This window comes from Manduca sexta, unplaced genomic scaffold, assembly GCF_014839805.1.
Source record: "Manduca sexta isolate Smith_Timp_Sample1 unplaced genomic scaffold, JHU_Msex_v1.0 HiC_scaffold_1626, whole genome shotgun sequence".
NCBI classification, from domain to species: Eukaryota; Metazoa; Arthropoda; class Insecta; order Lepidoptera; family Sphingidae; genus Manduca; species Manduca sexta.
The window spans coordinates 2,711-23,513 of NW_023592509.1; the positions used below are offsets into that span (position 1 = coordinate 2,711).

A 20,803-nucleotide genomic window follows, 5' to 3' on the forward strand; every position below is an offset into this window, starting at 1 on the left:
CAATATAGCTAGAGTTGTGACTTTAATGCATTACCATCAAAAACACAGTGAAAATCTACACCCATAAACTCAGTGTCCGCCATGTGGAGGAGCCACCCTGACAATAATTTACAGCAAGGTTAACAGGAGTACCCACGGATGCCAGCAAAAGATAAGAAAAATAAAAATATTTAAAGAAATAAAAAATATATAAGTAATCATACATAATCAATTAATTATAACTTGTGATGACATAAGATAAAAAATACAACTACTACAAATTTATGCATTTGAGATTGCACTATTATTATTTGTGCCGAAACGCTGCGCCACGCCGGTATCACGTCAACACGGCTAGGTGCGCATGAGGGCAAGGCGGCGGACACAACCGAACTGATGCCATCAAGGCTCTGAGTCCCAATAAACGGAACGTCAAATGACGTACACACACTAAAATTCTGAGCGAATATTTTTTTATATCCACTGGATGTTCTCATTCAGACAGAAAATGACGACGATGGATGTTAGTAAACTCCATATAATATCTATGCAGTTATTGCCCATTACGGTAAAAATATTTTTTTATTAAATAATACGACTAAGTAAACTTTCAACATACAAATAATTCCATATACCGCAATCATCACTCTTATTTATCTTCTGGGAAGATTTCGTTAAATTGTCGATATTACAGGATGTACGGAACAATTTATCTTTAAAAGAATTTATGTATGACACAATTTTTAAGACATAACTTTGGGAATCCAAACAACGCTCGTAAAGTAAAAAAAAATATTATTGAATACTCTACTTATGAATGGATATGTATGAATGGACTACGTAATAAAACACTATTCTTATTAAACTAAACCGTTACGTGAAGGTATTCAGACTATAATGGGGAAAGAAAATTACAGTTTCATATTGCAAAATCAGAATTTATTGTCTTTGCCAGGTCGTAGTAACGTAAGATCTGTAATAATGAATTTATCAGTAGACGAAAGGACCGCCGCAACCGCAACCGCAACGTCCGGCGATGGAGACGGAGCCAGCGGCGAGAGCGTCACCTGCAAAAACCGACAGCGCCGATGATGGGCACCTGACCAGCGACGGCGGTGGTACCAGCCACGGGCAGCTCACCGGCGACGGCCACGTTACCAACGCCGGCACCACCGTAACCAGCACCGATACCGTCGTAGCCGACACCATATCCCAAGCCGCCGTAACCAAGACCGCCATAACCAAGGCCGCCGTAGCCGAAGCCATCATAGCCCAGACCAGCATAACCGATACCGCCTAGACCGCATCCTCCATAGCCGATACCGCCGTAGCCGTAGCCGAGCCCGGCCCCGTAGTAGCCGGTACCAAGGCACGCGCTGTACGCATTCTAGAACAATTTAAACATTAATTGAAATTTCACGACAAATCATCAGATGACCAAGTAAACAAATTGGAAATAAGGCTAAGTTCCTAAGAAAATTGAAATAGATATCCAGATTTCCTAAGAAATTGATTAATACATTTCTTACGCGTCAACACACACTTACGTGGATAAGGCAAGCTTGCACGCAAAGAAGAAGGAAGGCGAAGGTAGACATGATGGTTCTAGTCTTCTGAAAACTGGTTGCAGAATGATTACAACTGACAGTGGCTATGTTTTTATACACATAAAATTCCAAGCATTTCGAACTTTATTAACCCCATTAAGATAAATATTTAGTAATAATGTTATCATTAATTTGAATTTTAGAATAATAACTAATTTCCATTTGATACACTTAGTTGAGTCGAAGCACGTACGTCCAATTAAACTAGATAATAAGTTGCTCAACTTTTCGTACTCATCGAGTCCTGACAACTTAATGGTCATTATGAAGAGATCAGGTTTCATAACTTTAGCACTCATTAGGATAACGAGCTGTAAACTCATATAAAACTGCTCCTCGAGGTGATAGAATCACTCTTGATTCTGTTTTAGCTGAAACATAATTACAAAACATGTCCGCAAAAGCTGTGCTCGTCTTCTGTGCCTCTGCACTCTTAGTCCAGGTAAGAACAGTTTGTAACCAGTTTAAGCTCGTAATTGGAACTGTCTTAATCATACTTGTCAGTATTCTAAATAATAACTAAAAAATAATTAATTCAATCAACAAGTTTCATAAAAAAAATGCACAATGTCGCAGCAACAGCAGAAAAAAATTATGGTAATTAATTTTTTAGAGCGCTGTTGGCACCTGTCTTGGACGCCTCGGCACCGGCTGGGGCTATGGCGGTCTCGGCTACGGAGCTCTGGGTTACGGCGGATGGGGCTATGATGGATTTGGCTACGGTGGTCTTGGCTATGGTGGTCTTGGATACGGTCGTCTGGGATGCGGCATTGGCGCCATCGCTCCTGCTGCGGACATCGCTGTCGCCAGCGGCCTCGGAGCTGCTTATGGTGGTGGTCTCGGTGTGTCCAGCGCTTCTCCCATGGCTCCCACCGGGCTTGCCGTAGCCTCTGAGAACGTATACGAGGGTGCTGTCGCTGTTGGCGGTAACCTGCCTTTCCTGGGAACCGTGGAAGTTGCCGGAGAGTTCCCCACCGCTGGTGCTGGTGCTGTCTCGTACGGTTGTGGTGATGGTGCTGTTGGCATCGCCGCTGAGGGTCCCATCGGAGCTGCTATCGGTCCCGCCTACGGATACGGAGGTCTGGGCGGATTCGGTGTCGGAGGTTACGGACTCGGACTCGGCTACGCTGGAGTCGGCGCGCGCGGTTGCGGTTGCGGCTGCGGTGCTTGGTACTGAAACTCTGATAACCATATAACCTGATACCATAAGAAATAAAAATATCTAATAAGCAAGTAATTATTTTGTGTAATTTCTTCAAACTCACCCTCCGTAACATAACATATATTATTGTATAACTATGTATACAAAGTTATAATGACATTGTTTTAATAAATTAAATCATAATATACTTATCTTCTTGAAAACAACTTTACCATATTTTATTCTAACTTTATTCTAACTATAGATTTAATATAAAATGCGTAACTTTCGAACAAAATGAATATCAATAGAAGAAATTTTAATTTTACACCCCCTTATGCCACTACTACTACTTTAAGAACATTATCCCATATACTATATATACTATATACCATATACTATATGGTCTTAGATTCAATTTCAATATTTTGCATGAGTTTCGCATATAACAAGATGACAATACCATTAGGTGTTACTGGACAGACGCGGCGGTCTACGTGAAAATATGCTGCGAAGACCATAGCCTGCATAATGATTTCGTATGTTTACCCGAATGTTAGACATTGATATAAAACTATTTCTCAAATTAAAAAAATGTATAATTGTAATGTAGGTAGATATTTTATTTTTCCAAATGAATGGAGATAATATATTTAATTATCGATTGGTTGTAGAATTAGTGTCTCACATAGGGTGAAAGGGGCAAGGGGGGGTCCGCTATTTGAAGGTAGATATTGTACCCTTGTAAAAAGCGGCGATAGCCTAGTTGGTTGTGGAACAGTTTGTCGAGACGAATGTCTGCAGGTTCAAATCCCAAGGTCACACACCTCTGATTTTTCTAAAAGTTATGTGAGTATTCTTTGTGAATTATCGCTTGCTTTAACGGTGAAGGAAAACATCGTGAGGAAACCTGCATACCTGAGAAGTTCTCTATAGGAATTTCGAGGGTGTGTGAAGTCTACCAATCCGCACTAGGCCAGCGTGGTGGACTAAGGCCTAATCCCTCTCAGTAGTAGAGGAGGCCCGTGCTCAGCAGTGGGCAAATATTTAATACAGGGCTGATATATTATTATTATTATTATTATTATTGTAACTTTGACTTTTCGGACGACCTGACATCTCCTTCCGCTCCGTAGCCACGAAAGCAAAGTCTTCTTAAACGTCGGGAAATAATCGTAATATGAAAACTGCGAAAAAGAAACAGTTTTTAAAATCGTTGTCGTAAAACATATGTGCAGTATGCGATACGATGTATTATTCGCATCCCATGACCGCGTCAGAAGCTTCATGACGGGCAAGAATACAAGATATGATGCATTATTTTTTATTCAGAATATTTGATTTAGTTATTAATCTGAGATAAATATAGTACTTTATTTTACTCCGTATAATATTTATAGTATAATTACTTTTGCGAAATTTAGTAGAGAAAACTAGTGAAAAGATGAAATTGTTCTTTAAAAAGTCGACCATCAAATAATAGGATATTCATTCATTTACTTACCAATAAATGAACGCTAAGTGAGTTCGATATGTATGAAAATTTTGACTTAGTTAAATAAATAAACGAGTTCCTACTACCTTTACAAGATCGTTTATCAACCACGCGAGAGAACATCAATCCTCCGCTCGCCGGTACATGGCCTACTTTTGAGAACTTATCTGACCCATCTGTTGTTAATTTTACGAACTTTATGCCCTTGCTCACCGCCATTTGTTGCTGTTGACTGTTGTCGCCAGTTTACTGATACGTTGGGCTATGATCGGTGACTTTGTTTTTCTAGGGATCATTTGCTTCTGTTTTGAATGCGTAGAGAAATACTGAGTATAGCATGTGCGAAGACTCCATATAACCCGATTCCTGACGGCTTCCCTTTCGTAATTTATAAAAAATCTAATGATCATTAGAACGATTTTGCAGATTGTACTTTTACATTTTGATACCTATATTATATTAAGTCGGGTTCCCTTTTGGAAAAATTCACCCTTCGCCACTGGAGTATAGCAATCTCCTTAGCTCACTATGTGACTGTGAGCTGTCTTAGGCATCTTAAACGATCTCACACATTATGGTTCATTTTCGCTTGCAATCTACAATTATTAGCAAGTCAAGGCTTGCTGTCTATTATTTCACCAGACGGATTACGTATAGCGAAAAGTAGATGCACTTCTTGCTTTTCTGCCTACCCCTTGTGGAATAAAGAACGTGTATGTGTCATCTATTTGGTCATTAGTTTAAAATGAGTGATGCAGCAATTAATCGTATGCTATATCTGCCTACTCTGTACAATGTACACTGTGTTCATTGTAAGACATTCATCTTACAACACTGACACTGTGTTCATTGTTTAACAACAAAAACTTTGCTTTGTAGTTAGACTTTAAAACTTATTAATTAGTAATTGTCATAACATTTATATATAACAAGAGAGTGTGACGTTTCAAAGCGATTAAAATAGGTTATATATTATAATTCGAATCTCTGTAAACTTATAAAAATTTAGGTCTAAATTACCAATTTTATTTAAATTATACTTAATGGATACTGCAGTGCTCCCAATATGAGTAACACACAGTATTAACACATATAAGTTAACTCGATGCTTATTCAAAATGGTTTACGTTATAATAACAAATACAACAAAGTAAAATGTATCAGCATTTATGTATTTTGTCCAGTATTTATGGGATAGACAATCATTCACTTTATTCTGTGAATTTAGTAGAGGTAGGGCCCACCGCAGCCGCAGCCGCAACGTCCAGCGATGGAGACAGCACCAGCAGCAGCCGCGGTACCGCCGAACTCCACGGCGCCGATGATGGGCACCTGTCCGGCGACGGCGGTGGTACCAGCCACGGGCAGCTCACCGGCGACGGCCACGTTACCAACACCAGCACCGCCGTAACCAGCACCAGCCACACCGTATCCAGCAATACCAGCGCCGTAACCGAGACCGCCATAGCCGTAACCGAGACCACCATAACCGAAACCATCGTAAGCAAGTCCGCCGCAGCCGCATCCAAGGCTGCCGTAGCCAAAACCGTCGTAGCCAAGACCACCGTAACCAAGCCCTCCGTACCCGTAACCAAGACCAGCACCTAGACAGGCACTGTAGGCATTCTGAAAAAAATAATATATTGGTAACTATCCTGGCAGAATTTAATATTATATGCTTTTTAATTTTAGTAAATATCTCTTCCTGTTTAAAACCCAATTCGTAACTCTCTATACTTCAAAACGTTTTTTTTGTACCTACACTAATTAATTTATTACTATATCAAATAAATGAATATTTAATAACTCGTAAAAGTCTAAAGGAATATTATCATACTATTATTATGTATACTCACGTGGATGAGGCAAGCCTGCACGCAGAGGAGAAGGAAGGCGAAGGTAGACATGTTTGTTCTGTTCTACTGAAGACTCAACGCAGAATGGTTACAAGTGACCAATACAGCGCTTTTATACAAACAATAACCTCTCTGTTATAAATGCGATAATAGCGTTCAAACACGTGATTTCTTTAATTTCGTAACGCTGTGTTTTTATTATTTGTTTTATATTATAAATCATGTGTTGCACGTACGCGCCATTAGGCATCGAATATTTGCCGGAGATATTATTATCGTTGTATCGTTCAGTGAACTATCAAGGTCGGAAGTTTCGCAACTCTAAACATAAGACAATACGATCTATGCTGATACTTGAATATATAACTCCATGAAGACGCAAGGGAGTCATTCTGGTTGCTGCTTCCGGAGGAACATCATCAGTACACAAACATGTCCGCCAAAGCTGTGCTCGTATTCTGCGCTTCCGCTCTCTTGGTTCAGGTAAGATCAGTAAGCAATATTTAAATCTGTGATGACAAAATAGAATTGACTCATTTATAATATTTTCGTAGTCTCTAATACAGATATCTATGTATATATAATATAGGTGTCTCTAGAAATGATTAGACATAAAATATTTTTTCTAAGAAAATTAATTTTTGTTTGAATTTAAATGCCGTAAATAACACAGCTATTTATATTTTTCTAGAGCGCTGTAAGCACTTGTCTCGGAGGCTTTGGTTTGGGCTACGGGGGTCTGGGTTACACTGGGCTGGGTTACGATGGTTTGGGCTACGGCGGTTTAGGCTATGGCGGTCTAGGCTGCGGTGGTCTAGGCTACGGTGGTCTAGGCTACGGCGGCCTCGGATACGGCACTGGCCTTGGAGCTGCCTATGGAGGTGGTCTCGGTGTCTCTACTGGTTCTGCTATTGCCCCTGTCGGTCTCGCTGTGGCTTCTGAGAACGTGTACGAGGGTGCTGTGGCTGTCGGCGGAAACCTGCCCTTCCTGGGTACCGTGGCCGTGGACGGTCTGTTCGACACCGCCGGTGCTGGCGCTGTCTCGTACGGTTGTGGTGACGGCGCCGTCGGTATCACCGGTGAGGGTCCCATCGGCGCTGGTTTCGGTTACGGCGCTGGATTCGGTGGCTACGGACTCGGACTCGGCTACGGCGCTCGAGGCTGCGGCTGCGGATGCGGTGCCTGGTACTAAAACTTCCAGTATCACAATAATTGTACAAACCATACGACATTTAACAATGCATAACGAATAAACGAAAGCAAACTGATGATTTGTTTTTATTAAATCCTACTAAAATGATAAATGCGCAAGTTTGTGAGGATGGATGTAAGTTTGTTCCTCTTTCACGAAATAACTACAGAACGGATTTAGATGAAACTTTACAATAATATTGGTTATACAACAGAATAACACATAGGCTACAATGAATAATGATTTTGTGTAATATGGTTATTATAATATAACGATAAGTATCAAGTGGGAAAAAAAATATCCCGCAAAACTCCTTCACGCGGGCAAAGCCGCGAGCAAAAGCTAGTATATTATAAAGAGAAAAAAAATGCTTGTATTCCGAAAGTAATTGACTGATTTTTTAGATTCTTTTACCATTACAATGCTACTTGAAATCGAAGTACCAGGCTATTACTTCTGGCTTGATTTTAGTAAAAATAGATTTAAGTCTAAATTGAGGGTATTTTTTAGAAAAGGGAGATCTTATACGTGGGAATAGCTGTTACCATGATTTATGAATGACTTCTATAACATAAGTAAGTCTATCGCAATTAAAATAAAGTGTTTCGGCAATGTGCTCAAAATTAAGTTTATATTCAGAAAGAAATCTAACAACTGCATAATAAAAACAAAGCGGCCACAGTGCGGATGCGGCTCAGATATCGCGCCTGTTTTGTTTATTTATATTTTAGGTTAAAAATTTTGCTTTTATAATAATAGCTTTTGCACGCGGCTTTGCTCCTGATATCTTCAATTATCACACTAAAAAGTAGCGTTTAGTTTATTTTTATTAATGTAGTTTCATATATTTGTAATAATTTTTAATATCTTTACAAATTATCAATTATTGTACAAAAGTACAATAATCCCTTATTCACGATTACGTTATTCAAAGAAAGAAAAAAGAAGAAGAAAAAAAGTTTATTATTGGAACAAAGATAAAAACTTAAAACACAAAATCCTACGTAACATTATTATTATTAATTATTGCACCAACAATAAGAAACGTTTGTACAAAATTATATGCTTCTAAACAGCGCTTTCGACTGTAAATTAATGTTGTAATCAGGCAAGCAGTAACTTTCCTTTTATAGACTTTAAATACACTTATAGACGCATCCGCGTTACATTTACTAATACATCTTTTTTAGTAGTCAAGCTTCAACCAAAAAATCTCTAGTTCATTTTGTCCCTGAATTTTAAGTATATTACAATCAGCTCTTATTACCATTAGATATAAGACCATCAGTAAAGCAAAATATTTCATTTCTACCTTCGTGTGAAGAGCAAAAGTAACACATGTATACAATATTAAGGTTCGTCGAGGGACCTGTTTAAGAAGAGAATACAGTTTTCGATTATCATTCCGAATATTTATGAAACTAGCTTTGGCCGCGGCTCCGCCCGCGTGATAAAGTTTGCCAGGCTAAAGTTTTCCGTTATAAAAGTCACGCTATATATTTTCTCAGGAGCCTATGTTCCATCCCAGGGTGCCAGGGATTTTTTTAAGAGAAGTAATCCGACACACTTGATTGTTGCATAACTTTAACTGTTTACGCAGCGCACGCAACGGAAGCTCTCAAAAGTAATAAATTTTCCCCATTTTGTAACTTTTTTCATTATTGCTCCGCTCTTATTGGTGATAGCGAGATATATAAAATATGTGACCAAATTTTTTTTATGGGAATATCATCATTAAGGTATTTTTACCTTCCTAAGCCAGGTTTGAACTATGAAGGGAAATCGTATCATATTTATAGGTTATATTCATATCGAATGGCGCATAGAATGTGTTAAACAAATAGATACATCACGGAGTCTTTTTACGATTTTTTTAGGTGCGATCTGCCAATTATGTCTTGTTTTGCGTATATTTTTATAAGTTACATGCAAGCATGATGCTGTATGTTTGAATAGGTTCCTCGACTAAGATTTAATATTGTATAGGTATATTCTTACCCCCTTATTCATAAACGTTTTTTATCTAAGGACGGAGTAAAGCTGTGATAACAAGCCTGTCTCTCAGTGCCCAACGGCACTGAGAAACTAGGACACAATAGACATAGGGCCGTTGTGATTGGTTATTATTGTTGTATTTCAATATTAGCCAATCACAACGGCCCTACGTCTACGCACTGCGAAGACTGCCATGCCGTCAGCACTGAGAAACAGACTTGTTATCACAGCCTTACTCGGTCGTTAGATAAAAAACGTCTATGAATAAGGGGGTTAGGATTTAAAGTGTTGTTATGTCAAAAACATCATAACCCCTTCAACGCGTATTTATAATATTATAATAAATACTTAATAATATGCTGCCTCAGTTCACTGCACTGGCCCTGTGTGAATTGGCAGACAGTACTCTCAAAATTCTTACAGCAAACTTCACAGGTATGTAGATTTCCTGACGATGTTCCTTCACCGATAAACTAAGCGATAATTCACAAGAATACACACGTAACTAGAAAAAAATTGAGGTGTGCCCTTGGGTTTTGAACCTGCGGACATCCGCCCGGCAGTACGTTTCACTTTCAACTAGTATGTAATAAAACAACAGTAAATTCTATTATTGCTCGTACTTTATTTTATATCAGCCAGGTCTTATTTATTTTTTGAAACATTAGTTACAAAATGAGTTTAGTAAAATGCACCGCAGCCGCAACCACAACCGCGCGCGCCGTATCCAGCGTAGCCGAGTCCGTATCCTCCGATACCGAATCCGCCCAAACCTCCGTATCCGTAGGCGGGACCGACGGCGGCACCGATAGGACCCTCAGCGGCGATGCCAACAGCACCATCACCACAACCGTACGAGACAGCACCAGCACCGGCGGTGGGGAACACGCCGTCCACAGCCACGGTACCCAGGAAAGGCAGGTTACCGCCGACAGCGACAGCACCCTCGTATACGTTCTCAGAGGCTACGGCAAGACCGGTGGGAGCCATGGGAGAAGCACTGGAGACACCAAGACCACCACCATAGGCAGCGTCGAGTCCGCCGTAACCGAAGCCATCGTAGCCAAGACCGCCGTAGCCGAGACCTCCGTAACCGAAGCCATCATAACCCAAACCGCTGCATCCGAATCCACCGTATCCCAGACCTCCGTAGCCGAATCCACCATAACCCAGACCGTCAAATCCAGCAGCGTAGGGGCCAAAGCCAGCACCGAATCGTCCTAAGCAACTACCCAGCGCGCACTGCCAGACAAAGAAAAATATTATCATCAATAACCACCAACAAGTAGAAAAAAACTCACGCGTGTTTTTATAATAAAATTATGTTAATGCACGTACCTGAACGAAGAACGCAGAAGCGCAAGCTACGAGGAAAGCTTTAACTGCCATGTTGTGATACTCAGGAAATTTCTGTTACAGAATAACTACCCATAGTGTAACACAAGTATTTATACATGATGCTTTCCATTCTGGCTGTGATAAAAAATAATAATAAAATTTGGAACGTGCAATCCCTACGTGTTAAATTCTTATTTAGAATGAAATTACCCTTGCCCAGGTTATCAATTTAATTATTTTTACGCATTATAATAAATAAAACACTCGCAAATAGTGTGTTGACATTGAAAAATACGTGAATTATTATTAATTAGTTATCTATAAACAATTAGAACTATTACTAAATAGCATGGTATCAGAGAAGCGTCTCCAGTCTCCATATAAATCAGTGTCATACAACTGTAAGCCATTGTATATTCAGTGTATCAGACCCACAACATGTCTACCTTCGCCTTCCTCCTTCTCTGCGTGCAGGCTTGCCTCATCCACGTGAGTACTTATACACCGTGTGATTATTTTATTATACATCTTAATAAGTAAGTTTTCAATTAAAATATATAACATATAAATATATAAATATAAATAATTTTATTTTTTGTTTCAGAATGCGTACAGCGCGTGTCTCGGCGCCGGCAACTACGGTGCTGGTCTCGGCTACGGCTATGGCGGCCTCGGCTATGGAGGATGCGGACAAGGCGGCCTCGGTTACGCTGGTCTTGGTTATGACGGATTTGGCTATGGCGGCCTTGGTTACGGCGGCTGGGGCTACGGCTATGACGGTATCGGAGCTGGTTACGGCGGTGCTGGTGTTGGTAACGTAGCTGTGGCCGGTGAGCTGCCCGTGGCTGGTACCACCGCCGTCGCCGGTCAGGTGCCCATCATCGGCGCCGTGGAGTTCGGCGGTACCGCGGCTGCTGCTGGTGCTGTCTCCATTGCTGGACGTTGCGGTTGCGGCTGCGGTGGACCCTACCTTTACTGATAATTATAATTCACGACAAATGGAATGTATTGGCAAAACTAATAGAATACACTAAAATGCATGATTCTATCGTTTCCTTTACTCTTTATAATTTTATACTGAATAACATATTAACTTAATTCTGAATGAATAAAGCTAATTTCTAATCTAAAAATCTAGGTGTTCATATAACTTACTCGTACTAGACAATTTACTACACTCGTTTCTCCTAAAAAGCGTCAAAATTAGTTAATTACAGACAATCTGTCGAATTAATTCAAAACGTGATGATGTAACCAGAAACATGAAGATTTCTTGAAATCTCTATCGTTTAATATTTTTGTTAAATTAAGATCTATATTCATTAAGATCTTGACTAAGCCGGCTCGACCGGGGATTCTCTTATTCCGTATATCTTTTAAAAAAAAGAAGTGGTAGATTCACTTCGGATTAGAATACGAGTATATTGCTCACGACTTCCCCCTCTTGAAAGATCTTTCCTAGAATAAAAATACTTTATGTAGTTTTTGGGATGAAATTTAGCAAGTAACTTATAACACACCAGCCTTAATTACTGTAGCGATCAATTGCACCATTTATACGAAGCTAGGGTTGATATTTCCACATACTTTAACATTTATAAGTACATACTATGTTCAAACAAAGCCCGGTTCTTATCATAGACAAGTTTTCAAAAATCCTAGTTTACCCATCTATTTCAATCTATGTCGTCTTATACGTCGGCCGCCACAAACGAAATAACATCTACGAATGATTCCAAACGCCCTGCCATTTAGAAAATAGCTGTTATTTTTTTATACAGCGTCATGACAGTGGCATAATTATTACTTCTATGAAGCGATTTTTTTTTTGCATATAAAATTAATTTAAATTGAATTACATTATTTTTACTACATCAACAATATACCTAAATTCTTAGTTATCGAATTATATAGGTATGTAAGTTTTATTGTTTTTTGCTTTTCTTTATATTTTCATAAGATTTTACTGCACTCAGATGAAAGGAACAGCTGCCTAACATGGCCCACCTCACATGTTTTCGAAATATATATTTTTTAATTTGATATGTTTGGTTTTGTAATGCAAAAAGAATCAACTTATTGTTAGCTCGTTTAATCTATATATATAAAAATGAATTGCTGTTCGTTAGTCTCGCTAAAACTCGAGAACGGCTGAACGGATTTATCTTATCTTGGTCTTGAATTATTCGTGGAGGTCTAGGGAAGGTTTAAAAGGTGAGAAAAATTCGAATAATTGCCGGGAAAATCCTCAAAACAGCATTTTCCTATTTCCCATACAAACGTTTTCTAAATAAAATGGAGAGTCAATTTGTAATTTATTACCGCTGCATAAAGTTCAAATTCGCGTGCGCGTTGGAGGATCTAATATCGCGTTCTGAAACTCAACAAAAGTGAAAGTGAATCGCGAACGCGACAAAATTGCATAGTCTCAAAATACATAGTACATAAATAGTGGTCGGCTTCGAGAAACTCAATTTTAGCTAACTTCAGTTGTTAATCTATATATATAAAAATGAATTGCTGTTCGTTAGTCTCGCTAAAACTCGAGAACGGCTGAACGGATTTATCTTATCTTGGTCTTGAATTATTCGTGGAGGTCTAGGAAGGTTTAAAAGGTGAGAAAAATTTGAATAATTGCCGGGAAAATCCTCAAAACAGCATTTTTCTATTTCCCATACAAACGTTTTCTAACTAATACGTAGAGTCAATTTGAGCTTTATTGCTATTGTATAAAGTTCACTGTTGTCTAAGCAATGTAGGTGTGTTCCTAACATCAAAGCAGTGTGCGTTGGAGCACAGAATATAATAATGTAATGTCGCGTTCTGAAACTCAACAAAAGTGATATCGCGGACCCGACTAAATTGAACAGTCACAAAATTTAATATATCATTAGTTATTTGGTTGGCTTCACGATATTATTTCTTTTGTTTTACTTTAAAATGCATGTTTTCGTTATGGACAATTTTTGAGCTACTTTTGCATATCTATACTTATAATAAATCTGTAGAGAGGTCAATTCTGTACATGAAATATATTTCCAAAATAACTGGGGTGATTAGGGATCGATACTGATGCTAAAAATGCAATTAGTAAAATTTTTGTCTGTCTGTCTGTATAACCGTTATAGAAACAAAAAGTACTCGACGGATTTTAATTTAACTTGGTACAATTATTTTTCATACTCCTGAGCTGGTTATAGTATACTTTTCATCACGCTACAATTAATAGGAGCATAGCAGTGATGGAAAATGTTGGGAAAACGGGAGAAGTTACTCCATTTTTAAGCTTCCGTCATTTCGTGTGCAACCTTAATGGTTAAAAGTTCCTTCGATTTCACCAGGATCCCATCATCAGACCCTGACCGGACAATCGGACCACCTGCATACCACCATAAATTAAAAAAACATCCCGACAAATTGAGCACCTTCTCCATTTTTGAAACCCGAAATCCACGCGGGCGAAGCTGCGGGCGGAAGCTAATATTAAATATATATCGTTTTAATCAAAGGTTTCTTTCATGTATATTTTAAAATAAAGTGGTTCGTGAGTGCTTTCGTTACGTAAAACTCATTTCATAATATAATGTTTTTTATTTAATTTTCGAGTATCTTGGATTAAATTTGGAGGGTGGGCAAAATGTTGTGTAGATTTTATCTCGATTTTATTAGGACTAATTCTTTTATAGGGTGTTGGCGTCAGGTGAATGGTCAGTCTTTAAAAATAAGCCAATCCTTACTAAACGTAAACGTAATGTGTTGCCACTAAATAGTAGGATGTGATGAAGATGGGGAAAAGGTAACTTTTATCCGTGGATTTTCAAATAATTTAACGTATTTTGGAAATATTCATCTAATCCTGACTATCTCAGCTTCGTAGTTGAATTGCAGTGCTGATGTCTCAGTTTTAATTCCCGTGTCGGGGAAAATAATATGGGTTTTTTCATTTCAGTATCAGCCCGGAGTCTGAAATTTGTGCCCGATATGGCGATAGGCTCGTCCTCGTTTCACATCATGAGACGGAATGTGCACAGTGAAAAGTGTGTGTAGGGAGAAAAGTCGTGAGTAAATTTGTGGGTGTGTCATCTGTTTAAAAAAAAAACAGAAATATAAATATATTGCTTCCGTTTATTTTTTATGCATTGTTAAAATCTCGTTTGGTCGTTAAGATTCCTTTGTTCTCATTTTGGAGGTTTCAGTACAAGGCACCGCATCCGCAGCCGCAGCCGCGAGCGCCGTAGCCGAGTCCGAGTCCGTAGCCACCGAATCCAGCGCCGTAACCGAAACCAGCGCCGATGGGACCCTCACCGGTGATACCGACGGCGCCGTCACCACAACCGTACGAGACAGCGCCAGCACCGGCGGTGGGGAACACACCGTCCACAGCCACGGTACCCAGGAAGGGCAGGTTTCCGCCGACAGCCACAGCACCCTCGTACACGTTCTCGGAAGCCACAGCGAGACCGACAGGGGCAATGGCAGAGCCAGTAGAGACGCCGAGACCGCCTCCATAGGCAGCTTCGAGGCCAGTACCGCAACCGAGGCCGCCGTAGCCTAGACCACCGTAGCCTAGACCACCACAGCCTAAACCTCCGTAGCCTAGACCGCCGTAGCCAAAACCATCGTAACCCAGTCCAGCGTAACCCAGACCGCCGTAGCCCAAGCCAAAGCCTCCGAGACAGCTGCTTACAGCGCCCTAGAAAATAATTAACAGGCTTATTATTTTACAGCATTTAGATTCAAAGAATAAATAATGTTCTAAGAAAGAATAATATAACCAATAATTATTTTTATCAACTTAAAATATTTTTAATATAGCAAAAAATATTATAATAATCGTAAAATGCTATAGACTAACCCCCTTATTCATAGACGTTATTTATCTAAGGACGGAGCATTGCTGAGATAACAAGTCTGTTTCTCAGCTTTGTTTATCTGACAGCCAACTTGATTCAAGTTGTATTTCAATATTAGCTAAGCACAACGGCCCTATGTCTACGCACTGCGAAGGCTGCAATGCAAGAAACAGACTTGTTATCACAGCAATGCTCCGTCCTTAGATAAATAACGTATATGAATAAGGGGGTAAGAAAATACTATAAATGAGTCAATTCATTCGACATCACAAAATTACAATGCTTACTGTTCTTACCTTTTTTTTTTTTTTTTTTTTTTCGCGGAGAAAGTCCCTTATTACTACCGCCCAGCCTTCGTGGGGGGCGACTGAGCGGTTATGCTGGGGTAACCGTGCCTTACGGCCCGGCGTTGAGCCGCCCGGATTTGATGACGACCTTCGGGCGACCGCCGGGCCGAGTCCCTAACCCGAGTACAATTAACCTATGCACGGCCTACCAGCTAAAACTCCGCGGTGGCCTCTTCGGCGCATTAGGGACGGCTGCGGGCTTCCTCTGACGGAAGTGTCTAAGTATTCGTCCGCAGCCGCCCCTGCGCGGTGCCGCCTTGCGGCCCGTCTCCTATGGGGGGGGGCTCAGAAGCCCCACGCACCGAAGGACGCCCTCGGCGTCTACGGCAGCATGAGGCCAACTACACACTGCCGTCCATCCCGGGGTCAACCGAAAAATGTGCAAGGATGCACAAAAAATGCACTAGGGCGGACAGCCCCCTGCTGCCCGCCGACGACCCCCTTCGTGGCCCCTATTAGTCGCCTCTTACGACAGGCAGGGGATACCGTGGTGGAATTCTTCAAACGCCCCCATTCCACAGGGCGGTACTGTTCTTACCTGAACCAAGAGAGCGGAAGCGCAGAATACGAGCACAGCTTTAGCGGACATGTTTGTGTACTGATGATGTTCCTCCGGAAGCAGCAACCAGAATGACTCTCTTGCGTCTTCATGCACTTATATATTAAATCATGGGCAATAGTACATTGTTCCATGTACCCTAGAGTTACGAAACTTCCGACCTTGTTTGTCCAAGGAAAGATACGACGATAAATAATCTGCAGCGAGTATTCGATGCCTAATGGCGCGTACGTGCAACACATGATTTATAACACAAAACAAATAATTAAAACTTAGAGTTACGAAATTCAAAAAAGCCACGTGTTTGAGAGATAATGTTTATTAATAACAATGCGATTATAATTTGTATAAAAGCGTTGTGGTGGCCACTTCTAATCATTCTGTTGTGAATCTTCAGTAGAACAATTCAAACATGTCTACCTTCGCCTTCCTTCTCCTCTGCGTGCAGGCTTGCCTCATCCACGTGAGTATACAGTACATATTTTTAATTAATAAAAAAACACATGAAATTCTATTCTTAGTAGTTAATATAGGCATCTACGTATTTATAAATAATCTTGTTTCTTGTTCCAGAATGCGTACAGCGCATGCCTTGGCACTGGCTACTATGGCGCCGGTCTCGGCTACGGCTACGGCGGTCTCGGTTGTGGAGGATGCGGTGTAGGCGGCATTGGTTACGCCGGTTTGGGTTATGATGGCTTCGGTTACGGCGGACTTGGCTACGGCGGCCTTGGTTATGGCGGTTGGGGCTATGGTGTCGGTTACGACGGTATTGGTGCTGGTTACGGTGGTGCCGGTGTTGGTAACGTAGCTGTGGCCGGCGAGCTGCCCGTGGCTGGTACCACCGCCGTCGCCGGTCAGGTGCCCATCATCGGCGCTGTCGGTTTCGCCGGTGACGCTCTCGCCGCTGGCACCGTCTCTATCGCCGGACGTTGCGGTTGTGGCTGCGGAGGACCCTACGTCTACTGATTATAATAGACGAAAATTTCATTCGTAATACCACAATGTATTGACGAGCCAATACAATAAGAAATGAAAAAAAAAATGTAGTTTCCTTTATATTTTATTATTTCACACCTGATATGATATTACGTCTTCCTGTATTCCTTATTATATTTAAATTTTTGTAGGTCAAGAATGCTGCAAGAATCACGAAGAACGAGTCACAACACGTATTACTTAGGCTTTAGCAAGCTGTCAATATTACTGCGTTATGTATAATAATTGTGAAACGGACAGGATCCGTCATCTTCATAGCCGCCGTAATCCAATGCCCAAACTTGATTTCATATGGATCTAAGCGCATCGAGTAAATTCACACTTTTTTGTATGCGCAGGAATTTAGCTCGAGGCGCCGCCGCATATACCTACTTAGTAACGTAGCTGGATTTATAGTAAATCGATAATGCGGTTTTGCCTGCAGCTTCGAAGGCGTGAAAAAGTTTTTCTGGCATAAATATTTTCTCAGTATTAAAAGTAGCACTAAGGATTAATGTAGCTTCCTATTATTGAAAAAAAACGCGCCTTTAAATAAACAAACTCTTGAGTTTTATAATATATTAACCAGCGTTTTCTTACGGCACCGCCCTCGTAAAAATGGTTTAAAAAGCCCGTTTTATATTTTTTTGGGATAGAAAGTAGCGTATCTCCTTTCCAGTCTCTCAAACTATCTCCATACCAAATTTAACCAAAATCTGTTGTGTAGTTTTAGAGTTTATTGCGTTCAGACAGGCCGATAGATGCGACGGGGACTTTGTTTCGAAATATAATTTTTCGAACTTTTAAGACGGACAATTCTATCATACTTGGTTGTTACTAAACTTTAACCGTTTACGCAACGCACGCGCAGGAACCTCTGAGGAATAAATGTTTCCCGTGTTTGTTACTTTTTTTTATTGATTTTGCGCTGCAATTGGTTATAGCGTGGCCTATAGCTTACCTCGATAAATGGTCTATCCAACCAGAAGTTCCAGAGAATAGTGCCCTCAAACAAAAAAAAATCTCGTCAGCTTTATATAATAGTATAAATAGATATGGATTTAATGCGACCCGATTCTAATACAGTTCGACGTGCGTAGTGTACGCAGTGCATGACGAACGTTGATAAATAAGGTCACATACGTTAAAAAAAATCAATTTGCTGCCCATTAGTCCAACCACTTGTACCCAATATAATATAAAGTGTAAGCCAGTGATCTTTCTCAATAATAAAGAGGTGGATAATATTAAAACACGCAAACTCAGTGCAACAAGATACCCCAGTGCCTCTCCGTATGTGCCGATGAAGTCCACCGCGGGTTTTGGTCGGTATGCTGGTGTAGGGCATATACAGGGCCTTGGTCCAATGCTCGCTCGTATGATGCAATACTCCTAAGTGTTGACATTGGGCCGTAAGACCGGTAAATGAACCGACATAGCCGTTCCATTCACCCCTAGGTGGCAGGTAGCCATAATGCGGTTTTTCCCCGAGAAAATCGAGTCAATACTAACATAACAATTCACGCACTTCATAATACAAAGTTCATAATATTATAAACTTCTGTTTATTTCGTCTTTCAGGGGTTCAAAATAATTAAATTAGAGGGAAAATAGTACACAATCATTTATTATAAATACAAAATTTTGAATTGTGGGCTGAGGAAAGTTTTATTATGAAATTCTAATTAGGGTTTCCTGTATGTACATCACATTTTACAGGCCTTTCAGTTTAAAGTTATGTATATTTTAATGATTTATATTATAATAATAATATCAGCCCTGTATTATATACCTACTATCCCAATGCTGGGCACGGGCCTCCTCTACTATTAAGATCAATTAGGCCTTAGTCCACCACGCTAGCCTATTGCGGATTAGTAGCCTTCCCACACCCTCAAAATTCCTACATAGAAATTGTCAGGTATGTACGTTTGCCCGGGATGTTTTCCTTCACCGTTAAAGTAAGCGATAATTCATAAAAAATTCACACATAATTTAGAAACGTCTGATGTGAGTCCTTGGATTTTAAACATGCGGATATTGGTCTTTGTATTCCATTCCATAGTCAATTATTGTCTAGGCTATCGTCGCATTTAATAATTAAGGGCCTGCTTAAATGAAATAATAATATAAAATCTTTATTTTAGTAAAAAAGTTTGTTGGAGACTTTTTGATAGATGATTTAAAGTTTGGAATTTGTTCTGCTACTTAAACTATGCCAGTATTTTTCTAAATAAATTCTCACCTTTCAAATACTTACGGATAAGTATGATAGTATTTAAAAGGCCTGAGCTCTCTTAATAAAATTGCATAGAAATAATGTTTGGTAAACCCATACATATTACTTTTATACATAAAAATAATAAATTTATAAATAATTAAATTAATAAAACCAGTCGTGTGTTCCCATTGTTTATTCGTTACACTTTGTTATATGTTGTTGTTTGGTCATTAAGATGCCTTTGTACTCATTTTGAAAGTTTCAGTACAAGGCACCGCATCCGCAGCCGCAGCCTCGAGCGCCGTAGCCGAGTCCGAGTCCGTAGCCACCGAATCCAGCGCCGTAACCGAAACCAGCGCCGATGGGACCCTCACCGGTGATACCGACGGCGCCGTCACCACAACCGTACGAGACAGCGCCAGCACCGGCGGTGGGGAACACGCCGTCCACAGCCACGGTACCCAGGAAGGGCAGGTTTCCGCCGACAGCCACAGCACCCTCGTACACGTTCTCAGAAGCCACAGCGAGACCGACAGGGGCAATAGCAGAGCCAGTAGAGACGCCGAGACCGCCTCCATAGGCAGCTCCGAGGCCAGTGCCATAGCCGAGGCCGCCGTAGCCTAGACCACCGTAGCCTAGGCCACCACAGCCTACACCGCCATAGCCTAAACCGCCGTAGCCGAAACCATCGTAACCCAGTCCGGCGTAGCCCAGACCCCCGTACCCCAAGCCAAAGCCTCCGAGACAGCTGCTTACAGCACTCTAGAGCGCAAAAAAATATGTGTTTTATTTTACGGCATTTAGATTTAAACAATAAAAAATATTAATGTTCTAGGACAGAATAATATTATGACTTTTAATAATTTTTATCCACATCAAATATTTAAAATAAGATTTAAAATTATACATACATAAATGAGTTAATAGATTTGCCATCACAAAATTACAATGTTTACTGTTCTTACCTGGACCAAGAGAGCGGAAGCGCAGAAGACGAGCACAGCTTTAGCGGTCATGTTTGTTTACTGATGATGTTCCTCCGGAAGCGGCAACCAGAATGTCTCTATTGCGTCTTCATGCAGTTATATATTAAATCATGAGCAATATAGTGTATTGTTCCATGTACCCTAGTGTTACGAAACTTCTGACCTTGTTTGTCCATTGAAAGATACGACGATAAATAATCGAGTATTCGATGTCTAATGGCGCGTACGTGCAACACATGATTTATAACAAAAAACA

General features: G+C 40.4%; 9 protein-coding genes across 9 annotated transcripts; 4 read left to right on the top strand and 5 right to left on the bottom strand.

The window, feature by feature from the left end:
* Positions 1-1,042: 1,042 nt before the first annotated feature.
* On the bottom strand, positions 1,043-1,624 carry LOC119191531 (chorion class A protein L11-like). Its single transcript, XM_037445422.1, has 2 exons — positions 1,527-1,624; positions 1,043-1,366 (listed from the first exon to the last, which is right to left on the bottom strand). The coding sequence occupies exons 1-2, from the start codon at positions 1,575-1,577 to the stop codon at positions 1,043-1,045; spliced, it is 375 nt and encodes a 124-aa protein (XP_037301319.1). The 5' UTR covers positions 1,578-1,624.
* A 304-nt stretch (positions 1,625-1,928) lies between these two features.
* LOC119191537 (chorion class B protein PC10-like) lies at positions 1,929-2,851 on the top strand. The gene is made up of 2 exons (XM_037445428.1): positions 1,929-2,028; positions 2,200-2,851. Exons 1-2 carry the CDS (start codon positions 1,978-1,980, stop codon positions 2,761-2,763), a joined length of 615 nt encoding a protein of 204 aa, XP_037301325.1. The 5' UTR covers positions 1,929-1,977; the 3' UTR covers positions 2,764-2,851.
* Positions 2,852-5,373: 2,522 nt separating this feature from the next.
* On the bottom strand, positions 5,374-6,187 carry LOC115439804 (chorion class A protein PC292). Its single transcript, XM_030163798.2, has 2 exons — positions 6,079-6,187; positions 5,374-5,848 (listed from the first exon to the last, which is right to left on the bottom strand). The coding sequence occupies exons 1-2, from the start codon at positions 6,127-6,129 to the stop codon at positions 5,447-5,449; spliced, it is 453 nt and encodes a 150-aa protein (XP_030019658.2). The 5' UTR covers positions 6,130-6,187; the 3' UTR covers positions 5,374-5,446.
* A 236-nt stretch (positions 6,188-6,423) lies between these two features.
* Positions 6,424-7,343, top strand: LOC115439801 (chorion class B protein M2410-like). Its single transcript, XM_030163795.2, has 2 exons — positions 6,424-6,561; positions 6,770-7,343. Exons 1-2 carry the CDS (start codon positions 6,511-6,513, stop codon positions 7,268-7,270), a joined length of 552 nt encoding a protein of 183 aa, XP_030019655.1. The 5' UTR covers positions 6,424-6,510; the 3' UTR covers positions 7,271-7,343.
* A 2,527-nt stretch (positions 7,344-9,870) lies between these two features.
* LOC119191532 (chorion class B protein B.L1-like) lies at positions 9,871-10,672 on the bottom strand. The gene is made up of 2 exons (XM_037445423.1): positions 10,604-10,672; positions 9,871-10,507 (listed from the first exon to the last, which is right to left on the bottom strand). Exons 1-2 carry the CDS (start codon positions 10,652-10,654, stop codon positions 9,947-9,949), a joined length of 612 nt encoding a protein of 203 aa, XP_037301320.1. The 5' UTR covers positions 10,655-10,672; the 3' UTR covers positions 9,871-9,946.
* A 336-nt stretch (positions 10,673-11,008) lies between these two features.
* On the top strand, positions 11,009-11,646 carry LOC119191533 (chorion class CA protein ERA.1-like). Its single transcript, XM_037445424.1, has 2 exons — positions 11,009-11,092; positions 11,208-11,646. Exons 1-2 carry the CDS (start codon positions 11,042-11,044, stop codon positions 11,580-11,582), a joined length of 426 nt encoding a protein of 141 aa, XP_037301321.1. The 5' UTR covers positions 11,009-11,041; the 3' UTR covers positions 11,583-11,646.
* A 3,064-nt stretch (positions 11,647-14,710) lies between these two features.
* LOC119191538 (chorion class B protein M2410-like) lies at positions 14,711-16,420 on the bottom strand. Its single transcript, XM_037445429.1, has 2 exons — positions 16,342-16,420; positions 14,711-15,296 (listed from the first exon to the last, which is right to left on the bottom strand). The coding sequence occupies exons 1-2, from the start codon at positions 16,390-16,392 to the stop codon at positions 14,796-14,798; spliced, it is 552 nt and encodes a 183-aa protein (XP_037301326.1). The 5' UTR covers positions 16,393-16,420; the 3' UTR covers positions 14,711-14,795.
* Positions 16,421-16,750: 330 nt separating this feature from the next.
* Positions 16,751-17,422, top strand: LOC119191539 (chorion class A protein PC292-like). Its single transcript, XM_037445430.1, has 2 exons — positions 16,751-16,825; positions 16,936-17,422. The coding sequence occupies exons 1-2, from the start codon at positions 16,775-16,777 to the stop codon at positions 17,329-17,331; spliced, it is 447 nt and encodes a 148-aa protein (XP_037301327.1). The 5' UTR covers positions 16,751-16,774; the 3' UTR covers positions 17,332-17,422.
* Positions 17,423-19,739: 2,317 nt separating this feature from the next.
* LOC119191534 (chorion class B protein B.L1-like) lies at positions 19,740-20,617 on the bottom strand. The gene is made up of 2 exons (XM_037445425.1): positions 20,527-20,617; positions 19,740-20,323 (listed from the first exon to the last, which is right to left on the bottom strand). The coding sequence occupies exons 1-2, from the start codon at positions 20,575-20,577 to the stop codon at positions 19,823-19,825; spliced, it is 552 nt and encodes a 183-aa protein (XP_037301322.1). The 5' UTR covers positions 20,578-20,617; the 3' UTR covers positions 19,740-19,822.
* Between the last annotated feature and the right edge of the window lie 186 nt (positions 20,618-20,803).

Coding starts and splice junctions, on each gene's coding strand:
- LOC119191531 (XM_037445422.1), bottom strand. CDS start 1,577: ATGTCTACCTTCGCCTTCCTTCTTCTTTGCGTGCAAGCTTGCCTTATC. Junction 1,367..1,526: donor TGCAAGCTTGCCTTATCCAC/GTAAGTGTGTGT, acceptor AAATTGTTCTAG/AATGCGTACAGCGCGTGCCT.
- LOC119191537 (XM_037445428.1), top strand. CDS start 1,978: ATGTCCGCAAAAGCTGTGCTCGTCTTCTGTGCCTCTGCACTCTTAGTC. Junction 2,029..2,199: donor CCTCTGCACTCTTAGTCCAG/GTAAGAACAGTT, acceptor TTAATTTTTTAG/AGCGCTGTTGGCACCTGTCT.
- LOC115439804 (XM_030163798.2), bottom strand. CDS start 6,129: ATGTCTACCTTCGCCTTCCTTCTCCTCTGCGTGCAGGCTTGCCTCATC. Junction 5,849..6,078: donor TGCAGGCTTGCCTCATCCAC/GTGAGTATACAT, acceptor TATTTTTTTCAG/AATGCCTACAGTGCCTGTCT.
- LOC115439801 (XM_030163795.2), top strand. CDS start 6,511: ATGTCCGCCAAAGCTGTGCTCGTATTCTGCGCTTCCGCTCTCTTGGTT. Junction 6,562..6,769: donor CTTCCGCTCTCTTGGTTCAG/GTAAGATCAGTA, acceptor ATATTTTTCTAG/AGCGCTGTAAGCACTTGTCT.
- LOC119191532 (XM_037445423.1), bottom strand. CDS start 10,654: ATGGCAGTTAAAGCTTTCCTCGTAGCTTGCGCTTCTGCGTTCTTCGTT. Junction 10,508..10,603: donor CTTCTGCGTTCTTCGTTCAG/GTACGTGCATTA, acceptor TTTGTCTGGCAG/TGCGCGCTGGGTAGTTGCTT.
- LOC119191533 (XM_037445424.1), top strand. CDS start 11,042: ATGTCTACCTTCGCCTTCCTCCTTCTCTGCGTGCAGGCTTGCCTCATC. Junction 11,093..11,207: donor TGCAGGCTTGCCTCATCCAC/GTGAGTACTTAT, acceptor TTTTTGTTTCAG/AATGCGTACAGCGCGTGTCT.
- LOC119191538 (XM_037445429.1), bottom strand. CDS start 16,392: ATGTCCGCTAAAGCTGTGCTCGTATTCTGCGCTTCCGCTCTCTTGGTT. Junction 15,297..16,341: donor CTTCCGCTCTCTTGGTTCAG/GTAAGAACAGTA, acceptor ATTATTTTCTAG/GGCGCTGTAAGCAGCTGTCT.
- LOC119191539 (XM_037445430.1), top strand. CDS start 16,775: ATGTCTACCTTCGCCTTCCTTCTCCTCTGCGTGCAGGCTTGCCTCATC. Junction 16,826..16,935: donor TGCAGGCTTGCCTCATCCAC/GTGAGTATACAG, acceptor TTCTTGTTCCAG/AATGCGTACAGCGCATGCCT.
- LOC119191534 (XM_037445425.1), bottom strand. CDS start 20,577: ATGACCGCTAAAGCTGTGCTCGTCTTCTGCGCTTCCGCTCTCTTGGTC. Junction 20,324..20,526: donor CTTCCGCTCTCTTGGTCCAG/GTAAGAACAGTA, acceptor TTTGCGCTCTAG/AGTGCTGTAAGCAGCTGTCT.